Source organism: Megachile rotundata, unplaced genomic scaffold, assembly GCF_050947335.1.
Source record: "Megachile rotundata isolate GNS110a unplaced genomic scaffold, iyMegRotu1 scaffold0370, whole genome shotgun sequence".
NCBI classification, from domain to species: Eukaryota; Metazoa; Arthropoda; class Insecta; order Hymenoptera; family Megachilidae; genus Megachile; species Megachile rotundata.
In genome coordinates, this window is record NW_027473667.1 from 41,911 (window position 1) to 61,019 (window position 19,109).

At 62.6% G+C, this 19,109-nt stretch overlaps 2 protein-coding genes across 2 annotated transcripts; both read right to left on the minus strand.

Annotated features, from left to right (window-relative positions):
• Positions 1-4,183: 4,183 nt before the first annotated feature.
• On the minus strand, positions 4,184-11,035 carry LOC143266358 (uncharacterized). Its single transcript, XM_076541944.1, has 2 exons — positions 7,975-11,035; positions 4,184-6,756 (listed from the first exon to the last, which is right to left on the minus strand). Exons 1-2 carry the CDS (start codon positions 11,033-11,035, stop codon positions 4,184-4,186), a joined length of 5,634 nt encoding a protein of 1,877 aa, XP_076398059.1.
• On the minus strand, positions 11,035-17,042 carry LOC143266359 (uncharacterized). The gene is made up of 3 exons (XM_076541945.1): positions 15,714-17,042; positions 15,083-15,248; positions 11,035-13,607 (listed from the first exon to the last, which is right to left on the minus strand). Exons 1-3 carry the CDS (start codon positions 17,040-17,042, stop codon positions 11,035-11,037), a joined length of 4,068 nt encoding a protein of 1,355 aa, XP_076398060.1.
• Between the last annotated feature and the right edge of the window lie 2,067 nt (positions 17,043-19,109).

Below are 19,109 nucleotides of genomic sequence, written 5' to 3' on the forward strand. Positions count from 1 at the left end.
ACCTCAGGCAGGGGATACCGTGGCCGTATTCCGCCCCGCGACCACACAGCGGATTTTTTATAGAGGTTTACTCCTCGCGGGGCCAGCCGGTTAAGGCAAGCCCCCCCGTTCCTGCGAAACATGACCACAGGCTTACGGTGTGAGCATAGGTCCCCCACTGGGGACCCGCCGTTCTCCCGTTAGCATAGAGGCCCTCACCCTTGGGAAGCCAATCGCCGAAGCAATTGACTTCCGAAGAGCGTAGAGTGCCTCTATCCCAGCGAACACCACGTGGAGGTGGGAGATCCGACTTGTGCCACCCCGGCACCAGTTCGTCCGCCCCGCCAACCTAACCTAACCTTTTTTTTTTTTTTTTTTTTTTTTTTTTTTACGAGGGGAAATCTTCGAAAGACGCCCCCACTCCCCGGGGGAGGAGCGGGGGTAGTGTGGGATTCGTACCCACTAAAACCCCTCGGTGGTGACCACCCCGACGGGTAGGTGAGCCACGGGATCCTCCTCCGGCTCCGCGACTCACCCCCGTTATGCGCGGAAGGCGCCCTTCTCGGAGGGGGAGAGAAGCTCCCCCTCAATCAAAACCCCACCCCGGTTTTGAGCCGACCACGCCACCACGGTCGCCGTCGGCTCACCCCTCGGCCGCGTGCAATGGTGCCACGGGTCCCCCGGCCCGTGACACCTGCGGCCATGGCGGACCCCGTCAAACGGGGCATTCGGGACCCCGGACGGAAGTCCGCCAAATCCCGAAAAATATTGGGACGGAAGCTGTCGCCGGGGAGGACGACAGCCCCGTCACCCCATCTCACACACACGCACACTATAAATAAATACATAGTAGCACGCACCACTCACACATTGCAATATGTTTCACCATACTTACACTCCTCACCTATCCATTCGCACACACACCCATTCATGCTCCACATTCACACAACACATTCACTCCCGACCATTCTCTCCCACCCATTCAGACGATGCGGTCCGATGGACCGCGGGCGACGCGGGGAGGCCGCGCCGCCCCACTAACCTCAGGAGTCAGGCCGGGCAGCCGGACCCGAAATTCCCGGCCTGCGTCTCCTTCTACTAGCGACCTCCCCGCGCCGCTCCCTCTCTCGCTCCGCCTGCTCTTTGTGAGACATTACTGTCTCACAAAAAGCGGCCACTGCATTCCATGCACATTCACTCTTCAACATACTCTCCACAAGCGCACTCACACTCACGTCCACACCTACCTCGCACTGCAAGAAGTGCCGAGGCCATGCATACGCCGGACACTCGCCCAGCGTATGCTGGGCGGTGTCCGTCACACCCACTCCGCACTCATAGCACCCCGGTGATTGCTCCCCACCGATCCAGCGCCGGTACCAACCGAAGCACCCGTGCCCGGTCAGCACCTGCGTGATCCGGAACGAGAGCCGCCCGTGACCACGATCCATCCACTGTTCGAGGCGTGGAAGGATCGCCCCAACCGCGCGCTTCCCCGCGGCCCCGCTGGCGATGAGCTCCGCGCGCCAGCGGGAGACAGCGTCACGGCGGGCCTGGAGCCTGACCTCCTCGACGCTTGGTTCCGGCGGGCCACCCTGAAGTTCCCCGTCCAGACGGAGGGCGCATCGGTGTCGATACACCTCCGCCTCCACCTCCGCCTGGTACTTCCAGGGGATTACACCCGCCAGAACCATCGCCGACTCCCAGGAGATCGTGCGGTACCCCATAACCACCCTGGTCGCCAGCCGCCGTTCCACACGCCGCAGAACACCCTGCGCGTGACGGCTGGCTCCCAGGTCGGCCGCCCAAACTGGGGCGCCGTATAGGGCCATACTCCGCACGACCCCCATGTAGAGCCGGCGAACCTTCTCACTTGGTCCCCTCAGGTTGGGTAAAAGACGCGCCAACGCGTCCGCAACGCGGCCCAACCTGGGGGCCAGAGCGTCGAAGTGGCCATCGAAGCTCCAGTGGCTGTCCAGTCGGAGCCCGAGATATCTCATCTCGGACCCGATCTGGACCTCGACTCCGTTAACCCGGACCAGAGCTCCGGCCGGAGGTTTCCCCCCACGTGTGTGGCAGAAGGCCATCACCTCCGTTTTGTGGGGGGCCACCTCCAGCCCGAGCCCCCGGATGGCTGAAACAACCACCGAGGCTCCCAACTCGGCGAGACGGCTGGTCCTACTCCAGTCCAGCCCCGTTGCCAGTATATGCGTGTCATCTGCAAAGCACGTAAGGTGCAGTCCAGGTGGCAACGGGGCCGACAAGACGGGGTCGTACCCCACGATCCACAGGAACGGGCCTAACCCCGATCCCTGAGGTACGCCCCGCCTTACACTCCACGATCTCTCCGTACCGGACCGATCGACACAATGAATTGTCCTCCCCCGGAGATAGTCCCCGATGATGGCCGCTATTACAGGAGGCACACTTAGCCTCTCCAATCCTTCTTCGATTACTCGGTGGGGCAGGGTGTTAAACGCGTTTACAATATCTAGCGATATCCCGATCGCTACCCCGCCCCTGGACGTAGCCGACTCCGCAATCCTACGTACCCTTTGCACCGCGTCTATAGTACTCCTTCCTCTGCGGAAACCAAACTGACTGTCGGCCACGTCCGGACCATCTCCGGAGAGGTGCGCCACGAGCCTATCAGCAATCACCCGCTCAAAGATTTTGCCCACTACGTCTAACAGGACGATCGGCCGGTACGACCCCGGTTCCCCGTCGGGCTTTCCCTCTTTCTTTAAAAGGACCAGCCGCCCCGCCTTCCATATCGTCGGGAATTTTCCTTCTCTGAGGCAGGCGCTGAAGAGGCTGGCTAACCTCTCTCCCAAATAAGGGAGCACCAAGGCCCAGACCCGGCCCGGTATGCCGTCAGGACCCGGAGCTGTATTCCGGGCACTTGCCCGTCTGACGGCATCGACGAGTTCCCCCTCGGAGACCCCCATATCGTCGGTCCACTGAAGGTGGGCCGGCGACCCGGAGCGCGTCGAGGGACTATCATCCCGCGGAAACAACGTTTCCACGACGCGCCCCAGTGTCTGGGGGTCGAGGCTCTCCGTTATCGGGGGGGCCCACGGTCTCAATTTCCCCATTACTAACTTATAAGGGCGCCCCCACCGATCCCGTTCCAGAGAGCCGAGGAACTCGTCCCAGGACCGGTCCTTGGACTCCCTGATGGCTGTCTGCACAGCGACCACCGCGTCACGGTAGTCGCTCCACAGAACTTGCTCCGCCGCGGGGTCGCGGTTACGCCTCCGCCTGGCACGCAAGCATTGGCGGCGCTTCGGGAGACACGCCTCGCGAAGCGAAGCGATCTCCGGCGTCCACCAATACGCGCCCCGGCGGGGGTGAGGGGTGGCCCGGGGCATCCCCACACTGCAGATGTCCTGCACGGTGTCCCGGAACCACCTAGCCTCACCCTCGACGCCCGCGACCTGTCCGGCCGGAGAAGCCGGCCAGCTAGCCGCGACGGCAGCAGCCACCAACATATCTTTGTCCAGCCGCTTCAGCGCCCACCTCTTCGGTGGTGGGCGTCGGCCACGGCGACACGGGGTGTCGGAGGAGAAGTCGACCCTGATGTAGCGATGATCGCTCAGGGTCTCCACCTCCTCCACCACCCGCCAGCTCGCGACGGCGCGCGCAGCCGCAGGGGAAGCCCACGTGAGATCCACAATGGACTCCCCCTGGGGCCGCACGCACGTGCTCACTGAGCCCCTGTTCAAAAGCAGGAGCTCTCGTGCCGCCGCCCAATCGAGGGCCGCCTCTCCCCTCGCGTCGGTACCCGGGGACCCCCACTGCCCGGCCTTGGCATTGAAGTCCCCGAGCACCAACACGCGTTGGGTGGGACAACGCGACACTACTTGTCCCACCCTATCCAACATCTCCTCAAATTCTGTGAGGGGCCAACGAGGCGGGGCATAAACGCCCACCACCACTAACTCCCCCCACCGAACCGCGACGGCTCCCCTCCCCGCTGCGATCTTGGAGCAAGGCGGGGAGCCGGGCTGCCCACGGTAAACAACGGCGACCGTCGCGTCCCGTCCCTCCCCATCCGCGAACCAGTTCGCGGCCTCGGGAACCCGATATGGTTCCGAAATCACCCCCAATCCGCAACCCCACTCGGCGAGGGTATGTAGCAGGAGGTCCTGCGCCCTCGCCGAGTGGTTCACATTTGCTTGAATTAGGGGGCTCAGTGGCCCCATCACTTCTCGGATTCATTCACCACCTCCATGGTGCTCTCGTCCGGCTGCGTTGTCTGCTGCTCTTTCGTCCTCTCTTCGGGCTGCGCCTGTGTCTTTTTCTTCTTCTTGGGTTCCGGGGCGCAGCCCGCTGCTCCTAGCCTGTGCGTGTCGGGCCTGCCTAGGTCGCTGCACAATGGGCACCTGATCTTATTAGTGCAGCTCGCTGCCTTGTGGCCCTCTGCTCCACATGCGTAGCACCGACCCGATCGATTTTCCTTCTCTGGACACTGTTGTGCTGTGTGTCCCTTGTGTAGACACTTGAAACATCTCATCGAGCGGGCCTCCAGGATCTCGACCCTTGCAGAGGACCACCCGACACGCACTTTGCCTGCTTCCTCCACTTTCTTCAGGGCGGTTAGAGGGCAACGCACCCACACCGTCCCCATTCTGTTGGCAACGTGCTTAATTTCGCCAACCTTCAATTCACTGGCCTGGCAACCTCCTAATGCTGCCAGGGCCTCGGCTACGTCCTTTGGCGTGATGGATTCATCGAGGCCCAGTAGTCGCATTTCGCCCGTTTTGACAGGGCATGCGATTTTCACTTGTCCATCGTCGAACGTCTCCTTGAGCTTCTCAGCGAGCGCAGAGGCCTTCTTCCGGCCTTCCTCGCCTGGCACCCCGATCAGGATGCCGCCGGTGAAGGCCTTTCTCACCTTTATATCGGTGATGCCTATCTCTTGCAAGTTTACTGCCTGCCTGGCCCTCAGTAGTGTTTGGGCGTACGAAGTTTCGGCCCCAGAAGCCACCGTCAGAGTGACCGCTGCCATCCTCGGCGGCCTCGGCGCCGTCACCCTCTTCGGGGCTGAGTTGGTTTTCGGCGCAGCCTGCGCTGTCCTCTTTGCCGCCTGGTGGCGGCCGACGCCTGTCTTGGCGTTGGGTTGCTCCGCTTTCCTTGCCTCCTTCTTCGCCTTCCGGCCTAGGACCGTGGTCCATAGTTCGCCTGGAGGTGCGGCAGTGGTCGGGCGGGCAGCTGGTGCGACCGTGGTCGCAGCCGCACTCCCGGCGGCCTCCGCGAATGTCCTCGCCCGCCTTGGCGCCGCCCTCGGTTGCGGCTTTGGCGGGACCTTCAGCTGGGCGTTCTTGCTGGACGCCCTCTCCTTTGTCCTTCCCCTTAGTTCCGCAGATAATTCCTCTACTTTACGCACTAGGTGCGCAACTACTGACTCGAGTCCGGTTGCAGGGGCTTCACCCTTTTCCGACCCCCGAGTTTGGAGTGTCTCCGGCTCTCTGCTCGGCGGCTTCCTCGCTTGTGATGCCTCTTCCGGCCTCACCTCCCGTTGCAGCGTCGGAACCGGGTCCCCCGTCGTTCCTTCTGTGACCGGCCGCACTTCCTCCGTCTCCATTATTGCTGCTGGAGGATCGTCCATAGCTTCCGCCGGGCTAACGAGTTCCGGCGGAGGGCTATTGGTTTTCGCCACCATTCTCCTCTTGACGTCCTCCCGTTCTGATTCGGAGGACGACAGGACTCTCCGGCGCGTTTTCCTTGCCGGTTCCAACCTTCGCTCAGGGGGAGGCGGCGCCCCGCCGGCCGGTATCTTCTTCAGGCGCTCCACCTCCAGGCGAAGCGCCGCCAGGTCTTCCGCCATTTTTCTTCTTTCTTCCTGGGCGGCTCTGAGCAGACTCCTTAGCTGCTCCTTCTCGTTATCCTCGGCCGAGGAACTCGATGTCGGGGCAGGTGACTTTACAGGCGCCGGAGCGGTCCCCTCCGCGTCCGCCTTAGCCGCCTCCCTCCTCTTCGCCAACTCTGACGTATACCCCTCGATGTAATTGGAGGAGACACGCAACTGGCGGATGCTTGTCCCCTTCAAGTTTGTGGACCCCGCCGCCACTCTTCGGATTAGGTCCGTGTATTTGAGGAGCTCCGCGTGGAGGTCCACCGTAGGCAGGTGCTTCGCCTCCCGCATAACCTCCTCGACATCAGGAATGGGCTTACTGCCCCGGCTCGGGCCTGGGACCGGTCTGGTCAAATCATAGGCCCCAAGCTCTTTGTCGAGCAACAACTCCGCTTTCTTCGCCTCGGCCAGTCGTTCTTTGGCCTCGGCCAGGCGAACGTATTCGCCAGTCGTTGGCGGCCGGCCCCTTCCGCGGGAGCCCCTGCTATCACCCCTTGACGGCAAGGTTTCCACCGAGATAACGGAGGAATCCGAGTCGGAGTCCCCGTCCTCGTTTATTACCCGCCTCCTCGGAATGGGTCGCGCGGCCGGTATTGGCGGATCTTCTCCACGGTCCGACCTCGGTGTGTCGCCTCCCGATGCACCGGCATCCGACGACGCCTTACATAGGCGCAGTGAGCGCCTCGTCGTACGCCACTCCGTTTCCGATCCGGAGTCTCCATCCCTCGCTGCTCCGTGCATCTCTGAGCCGATTGTCTTGCTCAAATCTGTGGTACTGGCCGTCCTGGGCGGTGCCAGTATATCGATGCACCTCACCACCGGTAGGGATACACCGGTGGTACCTTCCTTCCCGGTGTTCCGGGACATCTCCTCTTTCTGCTCCTCTTTGGTTTGGATGGGTTTTGAGCTGCCCCCCACAGCTGTAATTGAATAATCGAAACACTCCATAACTGTTCCCACGAGCGTGGTCGGAAGGAAGGTCACCCCGGGCAGAGCCGCCTTACCCGGGGAAGCCGTTGAATACTCGGGGGGGCCGGCAGGTACCCCCGAGGGAACCGTTCGAGACCGCCCTGTTTTACGCCTGGGCGGCCACGCAATTCTCGGCACGGTTGCCTGTACACCTTAATTTCAGGCGTCCTCACTCGCCCCCGCCGCCCCCGTTTTCACCCCTCCGCGTAAGCCTTGCCGGCTTGGGAGGCCCTACCAGGGTCCGAAGACCCCGCCGGCATCGCCTCACGCCTCACAGGGACTACTTAAAGACGACGGGAGCACCCCTTTTATGCGGACTCATACCGCAAGGCAGGGGATACCGTGGCCGTATTCCGCCCCGCGAACCACACAGCGGATTTTTTATAGAGGTTTACTCCTCGCGAGCCAGCCGGTTAAGGCAAGCTCCCCGTTCCTGCAAAACATGACTACAGGCTTACGGTGTGAGCATAGGCCCCCCACTGGGGACCCGCCGTTCTCCCGTTAGCATAGAGGCCCTCGGCCTTGGGTGGCCAATCACCGAAATGATCGACCACCGAAGGCGCAGTTCCTCTATCCCAGCGAACACCACGAGGAGGTGGGAGATCCGACTTGTGCCACCCCGGCACCAGTTCGTCCGCCAACCTAACCTAACCTAACCTTTTTTTTTTTTTTTTTTTTTTTTTTTATCGTGGGGAAAATCTTCGAAAGATACCCCGCACCCCTTGGGGAGGGTGCGGGGTTATGCGGGATTCTTACCCGCTAAAAACCCCACGGCGACCTTCTCTATCTGGGGGCGCTCCGGGACCTTTGGGTACTACTTTCCGGTGCGCCCCCTCTCCTGCACCTTGGTGCCCTCCTCCGGGGGGTCTAATGGACCCCCCATTGGCACCATTCTCCTAACGGCCAGCTCCGGGAGGTCGCGCCCAGAGCCGGCCCCACCGCGGACCGCGTGCAATGGCGTCTGGGGCCCCAACCCCAGACGCCTGCGGCCCCGACGGGCCTGCTTGACTGCAGACCCGTCCTATCGCCCTCCCAATTCGTGGGAGGGCCAGGCTGCGTTGGCCGCAGCCTATCTCCTTCTCGTAAGGGGGCGTTCTAGCCACGGCGGCCACGGGAGCTGCCCCGTGCCGCCGTACACCCCCTTCCTCTCCCGCGGGCGGGAGCGCGACCTCGACGCTCGCGCTCCCGCTCCGCCGCCTCCTTTTGCGACATAACAACTTCGCAAAAGGAGGCGAAAGCTGTCCATGACCTCTCGCTGGCAAGGACTTCGCGTACGACCGTTGCCAGCGAGAGGTCCCAACCCACGTGGCACCTCAGTGCCACGCGAGGCCCCGCAAACGCGGGGCAATCCTCCAGCGTATGCTGGGCGTCATCACGCCCAGCATCGCAGTGGTGACAGCAGGGTGTCTCCTCTTTTCCAATCCGCCACAGGTACGCACCGAAGCATCCATGTCCGGTGAGTACCTGGGTCATCCGGTAGGTGATCCTTCCGAAGCCGCGATCCCGCCATTCACTTAAAACTGGCAGGACCGCCCCGACGGCGCGCTGTTCGGCGCAGCGACGTATCAGGTCGCCGCGCCAATTCGTGAGCGCAAACCGTCGGGCCTGGCGTTGCAGCGCCTCCACTTCCGACTCTAGCCGGGGCACCCCCTCCTGACGGAGATCACGGAGACGCCAGAAAACTCTGGCATCTCCCTCCGCCATGTAGTGGAAGGGGATATACCCAGCTAGAGCCATCGCCGCCCCATACGATACCGTGCGGTACCCTCTGATCGACCTGATGGCCAGCCTGCGCTGGACCTTGCCCAGCAATTTTATGCTGGGCGGGCTGGCCATCAGGTCGTTGGCCCATATGGGCGAGCCATATAGGGCCATCGACCGCACGATACCTGCGTAGAGGCGGCGTACCCTCTCGTCAGGGCCCCCCAAGTTTGGAAGGAGGCGGCCTAATGCCGCCGTCGTTCTTTCCAAACGGGGGGCCAAGAGCTGGAAGTGGCGCTCGAACCGCCAGTGGCTGTCCAGGTGGAGGCCGAGGTATTTCATCTCGCCTCTCACCTGGACATACTCTTCACCTACTCGGATGAACGACTGGGGTGGAGCCTCACCTCCTGGCGGGCAAAACCAGATGGCTTCTGTCTTGCCCGCCGATACTTCTAACCCCAGTCGTCGGATAGCAGAGGAGACTGCTGTCACCGCAAGCTCCGCAAGGCGGATGGTCTCGATCCAAGACCTCCCGGTGGCGAGCACATACGTGTCATCGGCGTAACACGTAAGGCGCGCCCCGGGAGGGAGGGAAACCCGCAACGCTCGGTCGTACCCCAGGTTCCACAGGAAAGGTCCTAGGACTGCTCCCTGGGGCACGCCACGGTCCACCGAACGCCGGTGCATCTCCCCATCCCGGCCAGGGTATTCAATCCACCTGTCCCGCAGGTAGTCACCGATAACCGCCCGTAGATAGGGAGGCACCTCGTGATAGATGAGGGCCTCCCTAATCCTCCCCCAGGGCAGGGTGTTAAAGGCGTTCTTAATGTCTAACGACACACCAAGAGCCACCCCGCCCTGGGAGGTAGCCGACTCCGCGAGGGAACGCACGCGCTGTAACGCGTCAATCGTACTGCGCCCCTCACGGAAGCCAAACTGGCAGTCGGCCAAATCGGGACCACCGCAGGACAAGTGCCTGGTGAGGCGGGCAGCAAGAATTCTCTCGAATAACTTGCCCACCTCATCCAGGAGCACTATTGGCCGGAACGAGGAGGGAGAACCTGCGGGTTTTCCCTCTTTTTGGATCAAGACCAACCTACCGACCTTCCATTGGGAAGGAAACCTCCCCTGCTGCAAGCAGCTATTAAATAGCCGCTGCAGCCGCGGACCGAGGACGCCTAAGGCCTTTGCCCAGACACGGCCGGGAATGCCATCGGGACCCGGAGCAGTGTTCCGGGCCGCCATGCGTGCAATCGCGGCCGCGAGTTCCTCCTCCGTAACCCCCATATCGTCGGACCATGGGAATGGGTCCGACGTGGCCGCAGGTGGCGGTTCGTCGTCCCTAGGAAATAGGGTGTCCACCACCTCGGCCAAAAACTGGGGGTCTAGACTCTCCGTCAGAGGGGGCGCCCATGGTCGAAGCTTACCCATGACCATCTTATATGGGCGCCCCCACGGGTCCTTCTTCAAAGAGAGGAGGAACTCGTCACATGCCTGGGCTTTCGCCTGCCTGATGGCCGCCTGAAGGGACGTCGCAAGAGTGCGGTACGTCCCATACAACATCTCTTCCCTCGCCGCATCGCGGCGCCGTCTCCGGCGGGCACGCTGGAACTGGCGACGGGCATGATGACATTCCCTGCGCATTTGCGCAATTTCGCCCGTCCACCAGTACGCAGCCCGCCGGCGGAAGCCGCCGGCCCGGGGCATAGACGCGTCACAAATCCTTGACAGCGCCACCCGGAACCAGTCAGCTTCCGCATCTACGTCCGCGACAGGCCCAGCCGGGATTTCCGGCCAGGCCGCGGCGAGGGAGGCGGCCATCAGGGCGTCCTCGTCCAAGCGCGTTAGCGCCCATCTCCGCGGTGGTGCGGCATTTGGGCGGCGACGAGGAGTGGCGGAGTAATCCATACGGATATAGAGGTGGTCGCTAAGTGTTTCCACCTCCTCCGCCACCCTCCAACCGGACACGCGGCGCGCCGCAGAGGGCGTCGCCCATGAAAGGTCGACGATGGACTCCCCCTGCGGACGCACGCACGTGCTCGCGGTGCCCCGGTTCAACAGCCGGAGCCCGTTTGCCGCCGCCCAGTCGAGCACCGCCTCACCCCTCGCGTTGGTGCTGGGTGACCCCCAAACTTGAGCTTTGGAGTTAAAGTCTCCCAGCACCAGGAGTGGACGGGGTAGACAATGCGCAATGCACGTGGATACCCCGTCCAAAAACTCCTCAAACGCCGCGAGGGTCCAGCTGGGCGGTGCATAAATGCCCACCACCGCGGTACCATCCCAGTTAACTGCCACGAATCCTCGGCCGCGGTAAATTAACTCGCAGACCGAGGATCCGGGCAAAGGTTTCCACGCAATGGCCACGGAGCCCGATTCGTCCCCAAACCAATGCGGATGTTTGGGGACTTTATATGGCTCCGCGGCCACGGCCAACCCTACCTGCCACTCAGCCAGGGTGTGGACAAACAAGTCCTGAGCCCTGGCCGAGTGGTTCAGGTTGGCCTGGACAACAATGCCCTTGGGTGCCATTAGTTGGTGGTTTCCATCACCCCCTCCGGGGCTTCACCACTCTGCCCACCTGGCGCGTGTCCATCTGCCACTGCCAAATGTGCGGGGTCCTTACCCTTAGCAGCCTCCACCGTTGCTGCCGCCCGCTCCTTGCGTAACTGTCTGCCACGCCGCCGGGAAGACTGGGCGCACGATTTAGCGCCCAATCTATGCCCAGCCGGCCTCCCCAGATCGGTACACAAAGGGCACCGGGGGGTCGCTGAGCACTGTCCCGCGACGTGGCCAGACTCACCGCACTTGTAGCACCTGCTTGAGCGGTCTACAGATGCATTGCACCGCTGCCTCACGTGCCCAGCTTCGAGGCAGCGGTAGCATTGGAGCGGGCGCGTGGGCAACGCTTCCACCCTGGCTGAAAGCCAGCCAACTCTAATCCGCTTGGCGGCCACGATCTTATTCAAGGCCGCCAGTGGGCAGCGGACCCAAATCGTCCCAACACCCACGGGGGATGTCCGCACCTCTCCAGTGCGGACATCACTCCCGTTGCAACCCGAAGCTGCAACAACAGCGTCGCGGACCTCGGATGACGTCACAGAAGGGTCGAGGCCAACGATGCGGCATTCCCCGCACTTTACTGGCCTCGACACCTTCACAACGTTATGATCAAAAAGGACCCTGAGGCGGCCAGCCAAAGCATCAGCTTTGGCCGCACCGCCCTCCCCAGGGACCTCCAGAACCATCGCGCCGGTCACCGCTTGCCGATAACGCACCTCAGCGATGCCAACCTCGGCAAGCGGCACCTTCTCCCTGGCCTCCCTCATAATGTCCGCATATGACCTGGGACCGCCCGGTGCCACCGTAATGGTTACCGCGGCGGTCCTCGGAGGCTTAGGCAGACGCCGAGTGCCAGGCCTCTTAGGAGGATCCGGTGTGGGGCGGCCAGCCGCAGGCTTCTGCTGCACCACTGCAGTAGCCTGTCGCATCACCTTCTTCGCCCTCCTACCGACCACCTTCGACCATTCCTCAGTGGTCGCAGCAGGTGCAGGTGGCGGAGGAGGATGTGGTGGAGGAGGTGGAGGAGGGACAAGGGCACCTCTCCCTCCATCTGCAGGCGGTGTTCGGCCAATAACTCCACCCTGCCTCGCAGCACTAGGGGTCTTCCGTCCCTTACTCTCCCTTGCTTTCGCCTTCGTCGGCGGAGCAGTCGTAGGGCGCTGCCGGTCTGCACGCTGGTCGATAGTCCGAGGAGACCTGACGGCAGGAAGCAGCTCCTCCCGAAGCGCCGTGATCTTTGTCTCAATCAGTCGCTCCACCGCGCCGATAAAACGGTCAAGGTCGCCCCCTTGCGAAAGTGGAGGAGCCGAAGGAGCAGCAAGGGGAGGAGGACACGGCGCGGGGGGTCGGGGCGAGGGAGCCCGGGGTGAGGGCGCACACGGTGAGGGAACCCGCGAACACACCGCACTGGAGGGAGACCGATCCCCTCTAACCCGTATAGGGGTCCCTGACGATGGGACCACCTCCACCTCCATGGAGCCCGGGGAAGGACATCCGACGGTATCCTCCCTGGTGGCCGACACGCTATCTCGGCGTGCCATACTGGGCCTACCACGGGTACCAACGCCCAGTCGGGACTTAAGCCCGTCCATCTCCCGCCGCAGAACCTCGACCTCCCTCCTCATGGCGTCAAGCTCCAAATCCCTCGCACGGAGCTTCTGCTGAAGGAGAATATTCTCCCGCTCCAGCTGCGGGGCGTCCACAGATGTTCGGGACTGCCTATAGGAGTGCACGGCCGCTGCTAGAATATATCTGGTGGACTCTCTCATTGCTCGCACATATGTGCCCTTCAGGTTTTTGGAATTAGAGGCCACCTTTTCCAGCACACGGCCGTGCTCCAGAGCCTCAGCTACAATCTCCGCATCAGACTGCCCATCCATTCTCTTGGCGATATCGTCAACCTCGTCAAGAGGAAGGGCAGCCCGGCACGGCGGTCGCGGATCCACGGTCGGGTCGAATACCGCCCTCTCCGCAGCGGATTCCGCCTCCTTGCGGTGTGTCTCAAGGAGCTGTCTCTTTGCCTCTGCGCGCGCCCGATACTCTCCCGCAGTCTGCGGCTTCGTGCGCTTGCGCGAGGTCATGCGGCCCAGCGACGCTACCGAGGAGATGGATATATCACTCTCCTCGCCACTATCCGCACGCTCCGACGCGGCAAAAGGCGACCGGTCCCGCCTAAGGGAACGGGATCCGCTGCTGTCGACCCTCGACAACCGTAATATCGGGGTCGCAAAATCTCCGCGCCGCCCTGCTTCCACTAAGCCCCCGGACGTCGAGGGGCTAGGGTCACTCGAGCGCGCAAGGACAGCCCCTGCAGATGATGTTGCAGGTGACCTAGCTGTCCTCTCCTTGGCTAGTAACATAGCCATCCCTCTAGTGAGGACAGCAGCCTCAGAGGCCGTGGAATCCACGGACCCCCTTCGACTGTTGGCCTCTACTACATGAGGGGTCGCCAGGGCAGTGCTAGCACTTTCCCGACTTCCCCTCAACTCCTCCACATCGTCACGAAGCGACGATCCCTGGGGATGCGCCGCAACCTCCTCATCTTCACACAAAGTTTTTTGTTTAATAGAATCCATATAATTCCCACGAATGTGGTCGGAATGGAGGTCCACCCCGGCAGAGCCGCCTTACCGGGGTAAGCCTAAATACTCGGGGGGATCGGCAGGTGCCCCCGAGGGAACCGTTAGAGACCGCCCTGTTTAACGCCTGGGCGGCCACGCAATCCTCGGCACGGTTACCTTACACCTTGATTTCAGGCGTCCTCGCTCGCTCCCGCCGCCCCCGTTTTCATCCCTCGGCGTGAGCCTTACCGGCATGGGAGGCCCTGCCAGGGTCCGAAGACCCCGCCGGCATCGCCTCACGCTTCACAGAGACTACTTGAAGACGACGGGAGCACCCCCTTTTATGTGGACTCATACCACAAGGCAGGGGATACCGTGGCCGTATTCCGCCCCGCGAACCACACAGCGGATTTTTTATAGAGGTTTACTCCTCGCGGGCCAGCCGGTTAAGGCAAGCCCCCCGTTCCTGCAAGACATGACTACAGGCTTACGGTGTGAGCATAGGCCCCCCACTGGGGACCCGCCGTTCTCCCGTTAGCATAGAGGCCCTCACCCTTGGGAAGCCAATCGCCGAAGCAATTGACTTCCGAAGAGCGTAGAGTGCCTCTATCCCAGCGAACACCACGTGGAGGTGGGAGATCCGACTTGTGCCACCCCGGCACCAGTTCGTCCGCCAACCTAACCTAACCTAACCTAACCTTTTTTTTTTTTTTTTTTTTTTTGAGTCAGGAAACCTTGCATAGGTTTCCCCGATCCTTCGGGGAAGGACCAGGGAATATGCCGGATTCTTACCGGCTAAAACCTGACTATGGAGCCTTCATCGCGAGTTGATCGGGTGAAGGGACCGAAACGCACACCCTCCACCCGTCCCCGCTACGTGCCATACTGCACCCTTCTTCTGAGCGGAGGTTAAGCCTCCTCTCCAAGTGTAGCGGGGATGTTCCCCAGAAGCTACTCCCGAGAACACCCCACCCATCGCCCATTTTGAGCCGTTGACACCTCCATGTTTGCCAACGTCTCACCCCTCGGCCGCGTGCAATGAACCTTGGAAACCCCGTCCAAGGCCAGGGCGGCCGTGCGACCCCGCGCGATGGAGACCGGCTCTCCCGAATGGGGTCGCAATCCCTCGCGATCAGCGCACGTGCGCCACTTCGTCCTAGCTACGAGAAAGGGTGACTCCCCGGGGAGTCACGGGCGACGCGGTGAAGCCGCGCCGCCCCTTACCGTCAGCTATCTCCGGCTGGCCCGCGCGGAGCCGGTGTTACCGCGCGCGCCCTGCGTCCACCCACTCTCCCGGGACGAACCGCCCTCGCGATCCGCCGAGCCCCTTGGCGTTCCCTAACGCGTTCCGCCGCCTCCTTCTTTGAGACAACCGTCTCGCAGAATTTGACGACGGCCTCCCACTTGTTGGCCGAGTCTAACATGGCCCGGACGACCCCTCCCGGGGAGAGATCACCTCCCACCTCGCACTGGAGGAAGTGTCTCTCCCACGCGAACGCGGGACACTCGCTCAGCGTGTGCTGAGCGGTGTCCGGTCCCTCCCCGCAATGATAGCATTGCGGCGATGATTCCCTACCCATCCGACACAAGTACTCGGCAAAACAACCATGCCCGGACAGTACCTGTGTGGTCCGGAACGTGAGCGCTCCGTGCCCACGATCCATCCACTTCTCCAACAGCGGAAGAATCGCCCCGACCGCTCGCTTGCCTACAGCGCCAGTGCGCAGGAGTTCGAGCCTCCATTGCCAAATAGCGTCACGGCGGGCCTGGAGCCGGGCCTCCTCAATGCTCGGGTCTGGCAGGTCCCCCCCATTAGTATCGGACGCGTTACGACCGCGCAGACGGCGCCTGAGGTCGTAAATCCCCTCTTCGATTTGCGCTTGGTAGCGCCACGGCAAAACACCCGCCAAGACCATCGACGTCTCATAAGAGATCGTGCGGTAGCCCATCACAACCCTGATGGCCAGCCTCCGCTCGACCCTCCGCAGGACGACCAGTGAGTTCCCGCTGGCCATCAGGTCGGCAGCCCAAACTGGGGCGCCGTACAGGGCCATGCTCCGCACGACCCCCATGTAGAGCCTCCTCACGCTCTCGCTAGGACCCCTCAGGTTGGGTAAAAGACGCGCCAACGCGTCCGCTGTACGGCCCAACCTGGGGGCCAGAGCATTGAAATGGCCCTCGAAACTCCAGTGGGAGTCCAGCAGGAGGCCGAGATACCGCATCTCGGTCCCTATACGGACCTCCACTCCGTCTACCCGGACCACGGCTCCTTCCGGAGGCTTATCCCCACGGGGGTGGCAGAAGGCCATCGCCTCCGTTTTCCGGGGAGCCACCTCCAGTCCGAGCCGTCGGATGGCCGAGACAACCGCCGCAATCCCTACTTCTAGATTTCGGCTGGTCCTCCCCCAGTCGCGACCCACTGCCAGAATGTGGGTATCGTCCGCGAAACAAGTCCCGAAAACGCCGTCTGGCAACGGGACCGTGAGCGCCGCGTTGTACCCCACGAGCCACAGGTCCGGCCCCAGCGCCGCACCCTGTGGCACCCCGCGCTCGACTGTCCAAACACGCGTTACCCCTTCTCGGTCTACGCATTCTACAGTCCTGCCCCGGAGATAGTCGGAGACTATGTCCCGGAGCTCCCCAGGAACGCAGTGTATAACTAGCCCTTCCTCTATCGCCCAGTAGGGAAGCGAGTTAAACGCATTCACGATGTCCAGCGATACGGCTATCGCCAGACCTCCCCGTGAGGTCGCGGCCTCCGCGATCGCCCGGACTCGCCTCACCGCGTCGACCGTACTGCGCTCCTTCCTAAACCCGAACTGACACGGTGCCAGATCCGGGCCCACCCCGGATAGATGGGCCACCAACCTCTCCGCGATAACTCTTTCGAAGAGTTTCCCTATCTCGTCTAGAAGAACGATAGGCCTGTAGGACGACGGTTCGTCCTCGGGCCTTCCCGCCTTACGCAAGAGGACCAGCCTTCCCCGTTTCCAAATTCCCGGGAACGTTCCCTCCCTGAGGCACGCGGTGAAAAGTCGCGCCACCCTTTGACCGAGGTGAGGGAGCACCAAGGACAACACCCTGCTAGGTACGCCGTCAGGACCCGGAGCGGTACTCCGAGCCTTCACCCGTCTGACGGCGCGGACGAGATCCTCGACGGTTACCTCCACACCGTCGCTCCGCGGAAGGCGAAGCAACGGCCCGGTTCGCGTCGGATGTTCCTCGCGGGGGAACAGTGCCTCAACGACGCTCCCCAGGAATTGAGGATCAAGGGTCTCTGCCACCGGAGGGGCCCACGGACGAAGCTTCTCCATCACAAGCTTGTACGGCCGCCCCCAGCGATCGCGCTCCAGAGACCCAAGGAACTCGTCCCAGGCACGGTCCTTGGACTCTTTGATGGCCAGCTGCAATGCCATCACGCCCTCACGATACACTCCCCAGAGGTCTTGCTCCCTCTCGGGATCGCGGTTCCGTCTGCGTCGGGCGCGCTGATACCGGCGACGCAATGGCACACACGCTTTGCGAAGCTCCGCGATGTGCGGCGTCCACCAGTATGCCGCCCGACGTGGTCGAGGGGTGGCCCGGGGCATCGAGACATTACAAATGTCGTGCAGTGTGTCCCGAAGCCACTCCGCCTCGCCCTGGACGTCCGCAATCGTCTGGTCCGGAGAAGCCGGCCAGCAAGCCGCGAGGGCAGCAGCCTCCGCTAAATCGCGGTCGAGTGCTCTTAACGCCCACCGACGGGGGCCCGAGCGCCCACCACCGCGGCGCCGGGTATCGGAGGAAATGTCGACGCGGACGTAGCGATGATCGCTCAGCGTCTCCACTCCCTCTTCCACCCGCCAGCTCGCAACGAGTCGCGCGGCCACAGGGGAGGCCCAGGTCAAATCTACGACCGACTCACCCTGAGGCCGCACGCAAGTGCTCACCGAACCCCTGTTTTGCAACAGGAGCCCATGCGCCGCGGCCCAAACAAGGACCGCCTCGCCCCTTGGATCAGTCGTCGAGCTACCCCACTCTACCGCGTGCGCGTTGAAATCCCCGAGGATCAATACGCCCCGCGATGGGCATGCTGAAACGATCGAACCCACCCTATCGAGAAATTCCTCGAACTGCTCCAAGGGCCAACGAGGCGGGGCATAGACGCCCACGACCGCCGTATCCCCCCATCGAACCAGTACTGCACCGCGACCGGCCGCCGACGCGGTGCACGTCGGGAAACCCTGGCGATTCCGCGCCACTATCGCGACCAAACCCTCCGCATCCCCAAACCAATCGTTCCTATCGGCGGGAATCCGGTACGGGTCTACAACTACCCCTATCGACGCCTGCCACTCGTCGAGGGCGTGGATCAGGAGATCCTGCGCCCTCGCCGAGTGGTTTACGTTGGCTAGTATGAAGGGGCTCGACGGCCCCATTACTTACCTTTGACGTCGTCTGCTGCCTCCACAGCGCTGTCCTCTTCCGGCGTTGGTGTCGCCTCCATCTCCTCCGTGGGTCCCTCGGGTTGTGGTCCCTCGCTGGTTGCTGGCTCTTCAGCAGCCATCTTCTTCACCGCAGGTGTCGGGGTGGATGCCTCTTCCTCGCTGTTGGGGGCTGGCTCCTTCCTCTTCCTGCTGGTGACCTCGGCGTCTTCTTTCTTCGCAGGTTCTGCCCGCGATTCCTTCTTCTTCTCCGTTGCCTTTGTGGGGGCCACGGAGATCTGGGAGCAATCCTTTGCCCCCAGGCTGTGCTCGGCTGGGCGTCCGAGGCTGGCGCAGAGCGGACATCTTCGTTTGTTCACGCACTCGGCGGCGATATGTCCCGTGCCGCCGCACGCGTAACATAGACCGGACCGGTCCGGCCCTCCGCACTTCTGCCGGGTGTGTCCGGTTTGCAGGCACCGAAAACAGTGCTGCGGGCGCGGCTCAAGTACGTGCACCTTCGCCTGCGCCCAACCGACGCGCACTTTCCCGGCATCCCGGACCTTTTTGACGGCGGTCAGTGGGCAGCGCACCCAAGCTGACCCGAGTCCCGCCACTGTCTGACGCACTTTACCGACGCGCACCTCACTCGCGTCGATCTGCGCCAGCTCCGCAACCGCGCGCGCGATTGTCTCCTCGGTCGCGGAGTCGTCCAGCCTGAGCAGCCGGAATTCGGCCATCTTCACCGGCCTCGCGACTCGTACGTCGGAGCCTGCGAAGACCGGCTTCAGCTCTTCGACAAGGGCCTGGGCCTTCTTCGCGGCCTCTTGTCCCGGGATGCCCAATAGGATCCCTCCCGTCTTCGTTCGGCTCAACTTGAATTGTTTGATGCCGAGTGCTTCCGGCTTGACCGCCTGAATGGCCTTCGTCAACGTCTCCTTGTATGTGGTCTTCCCATTGGGAGCGACCGTGAGGGTGACCGCCGCTGTTCGCGGTCCTTTCGGCATCTTGACTCTTTGAGTCGCCGGTCCCTTCACGTTGACGGGCTTCTTCTGCGCCTGAGCGCTGACCGCTGGCTTC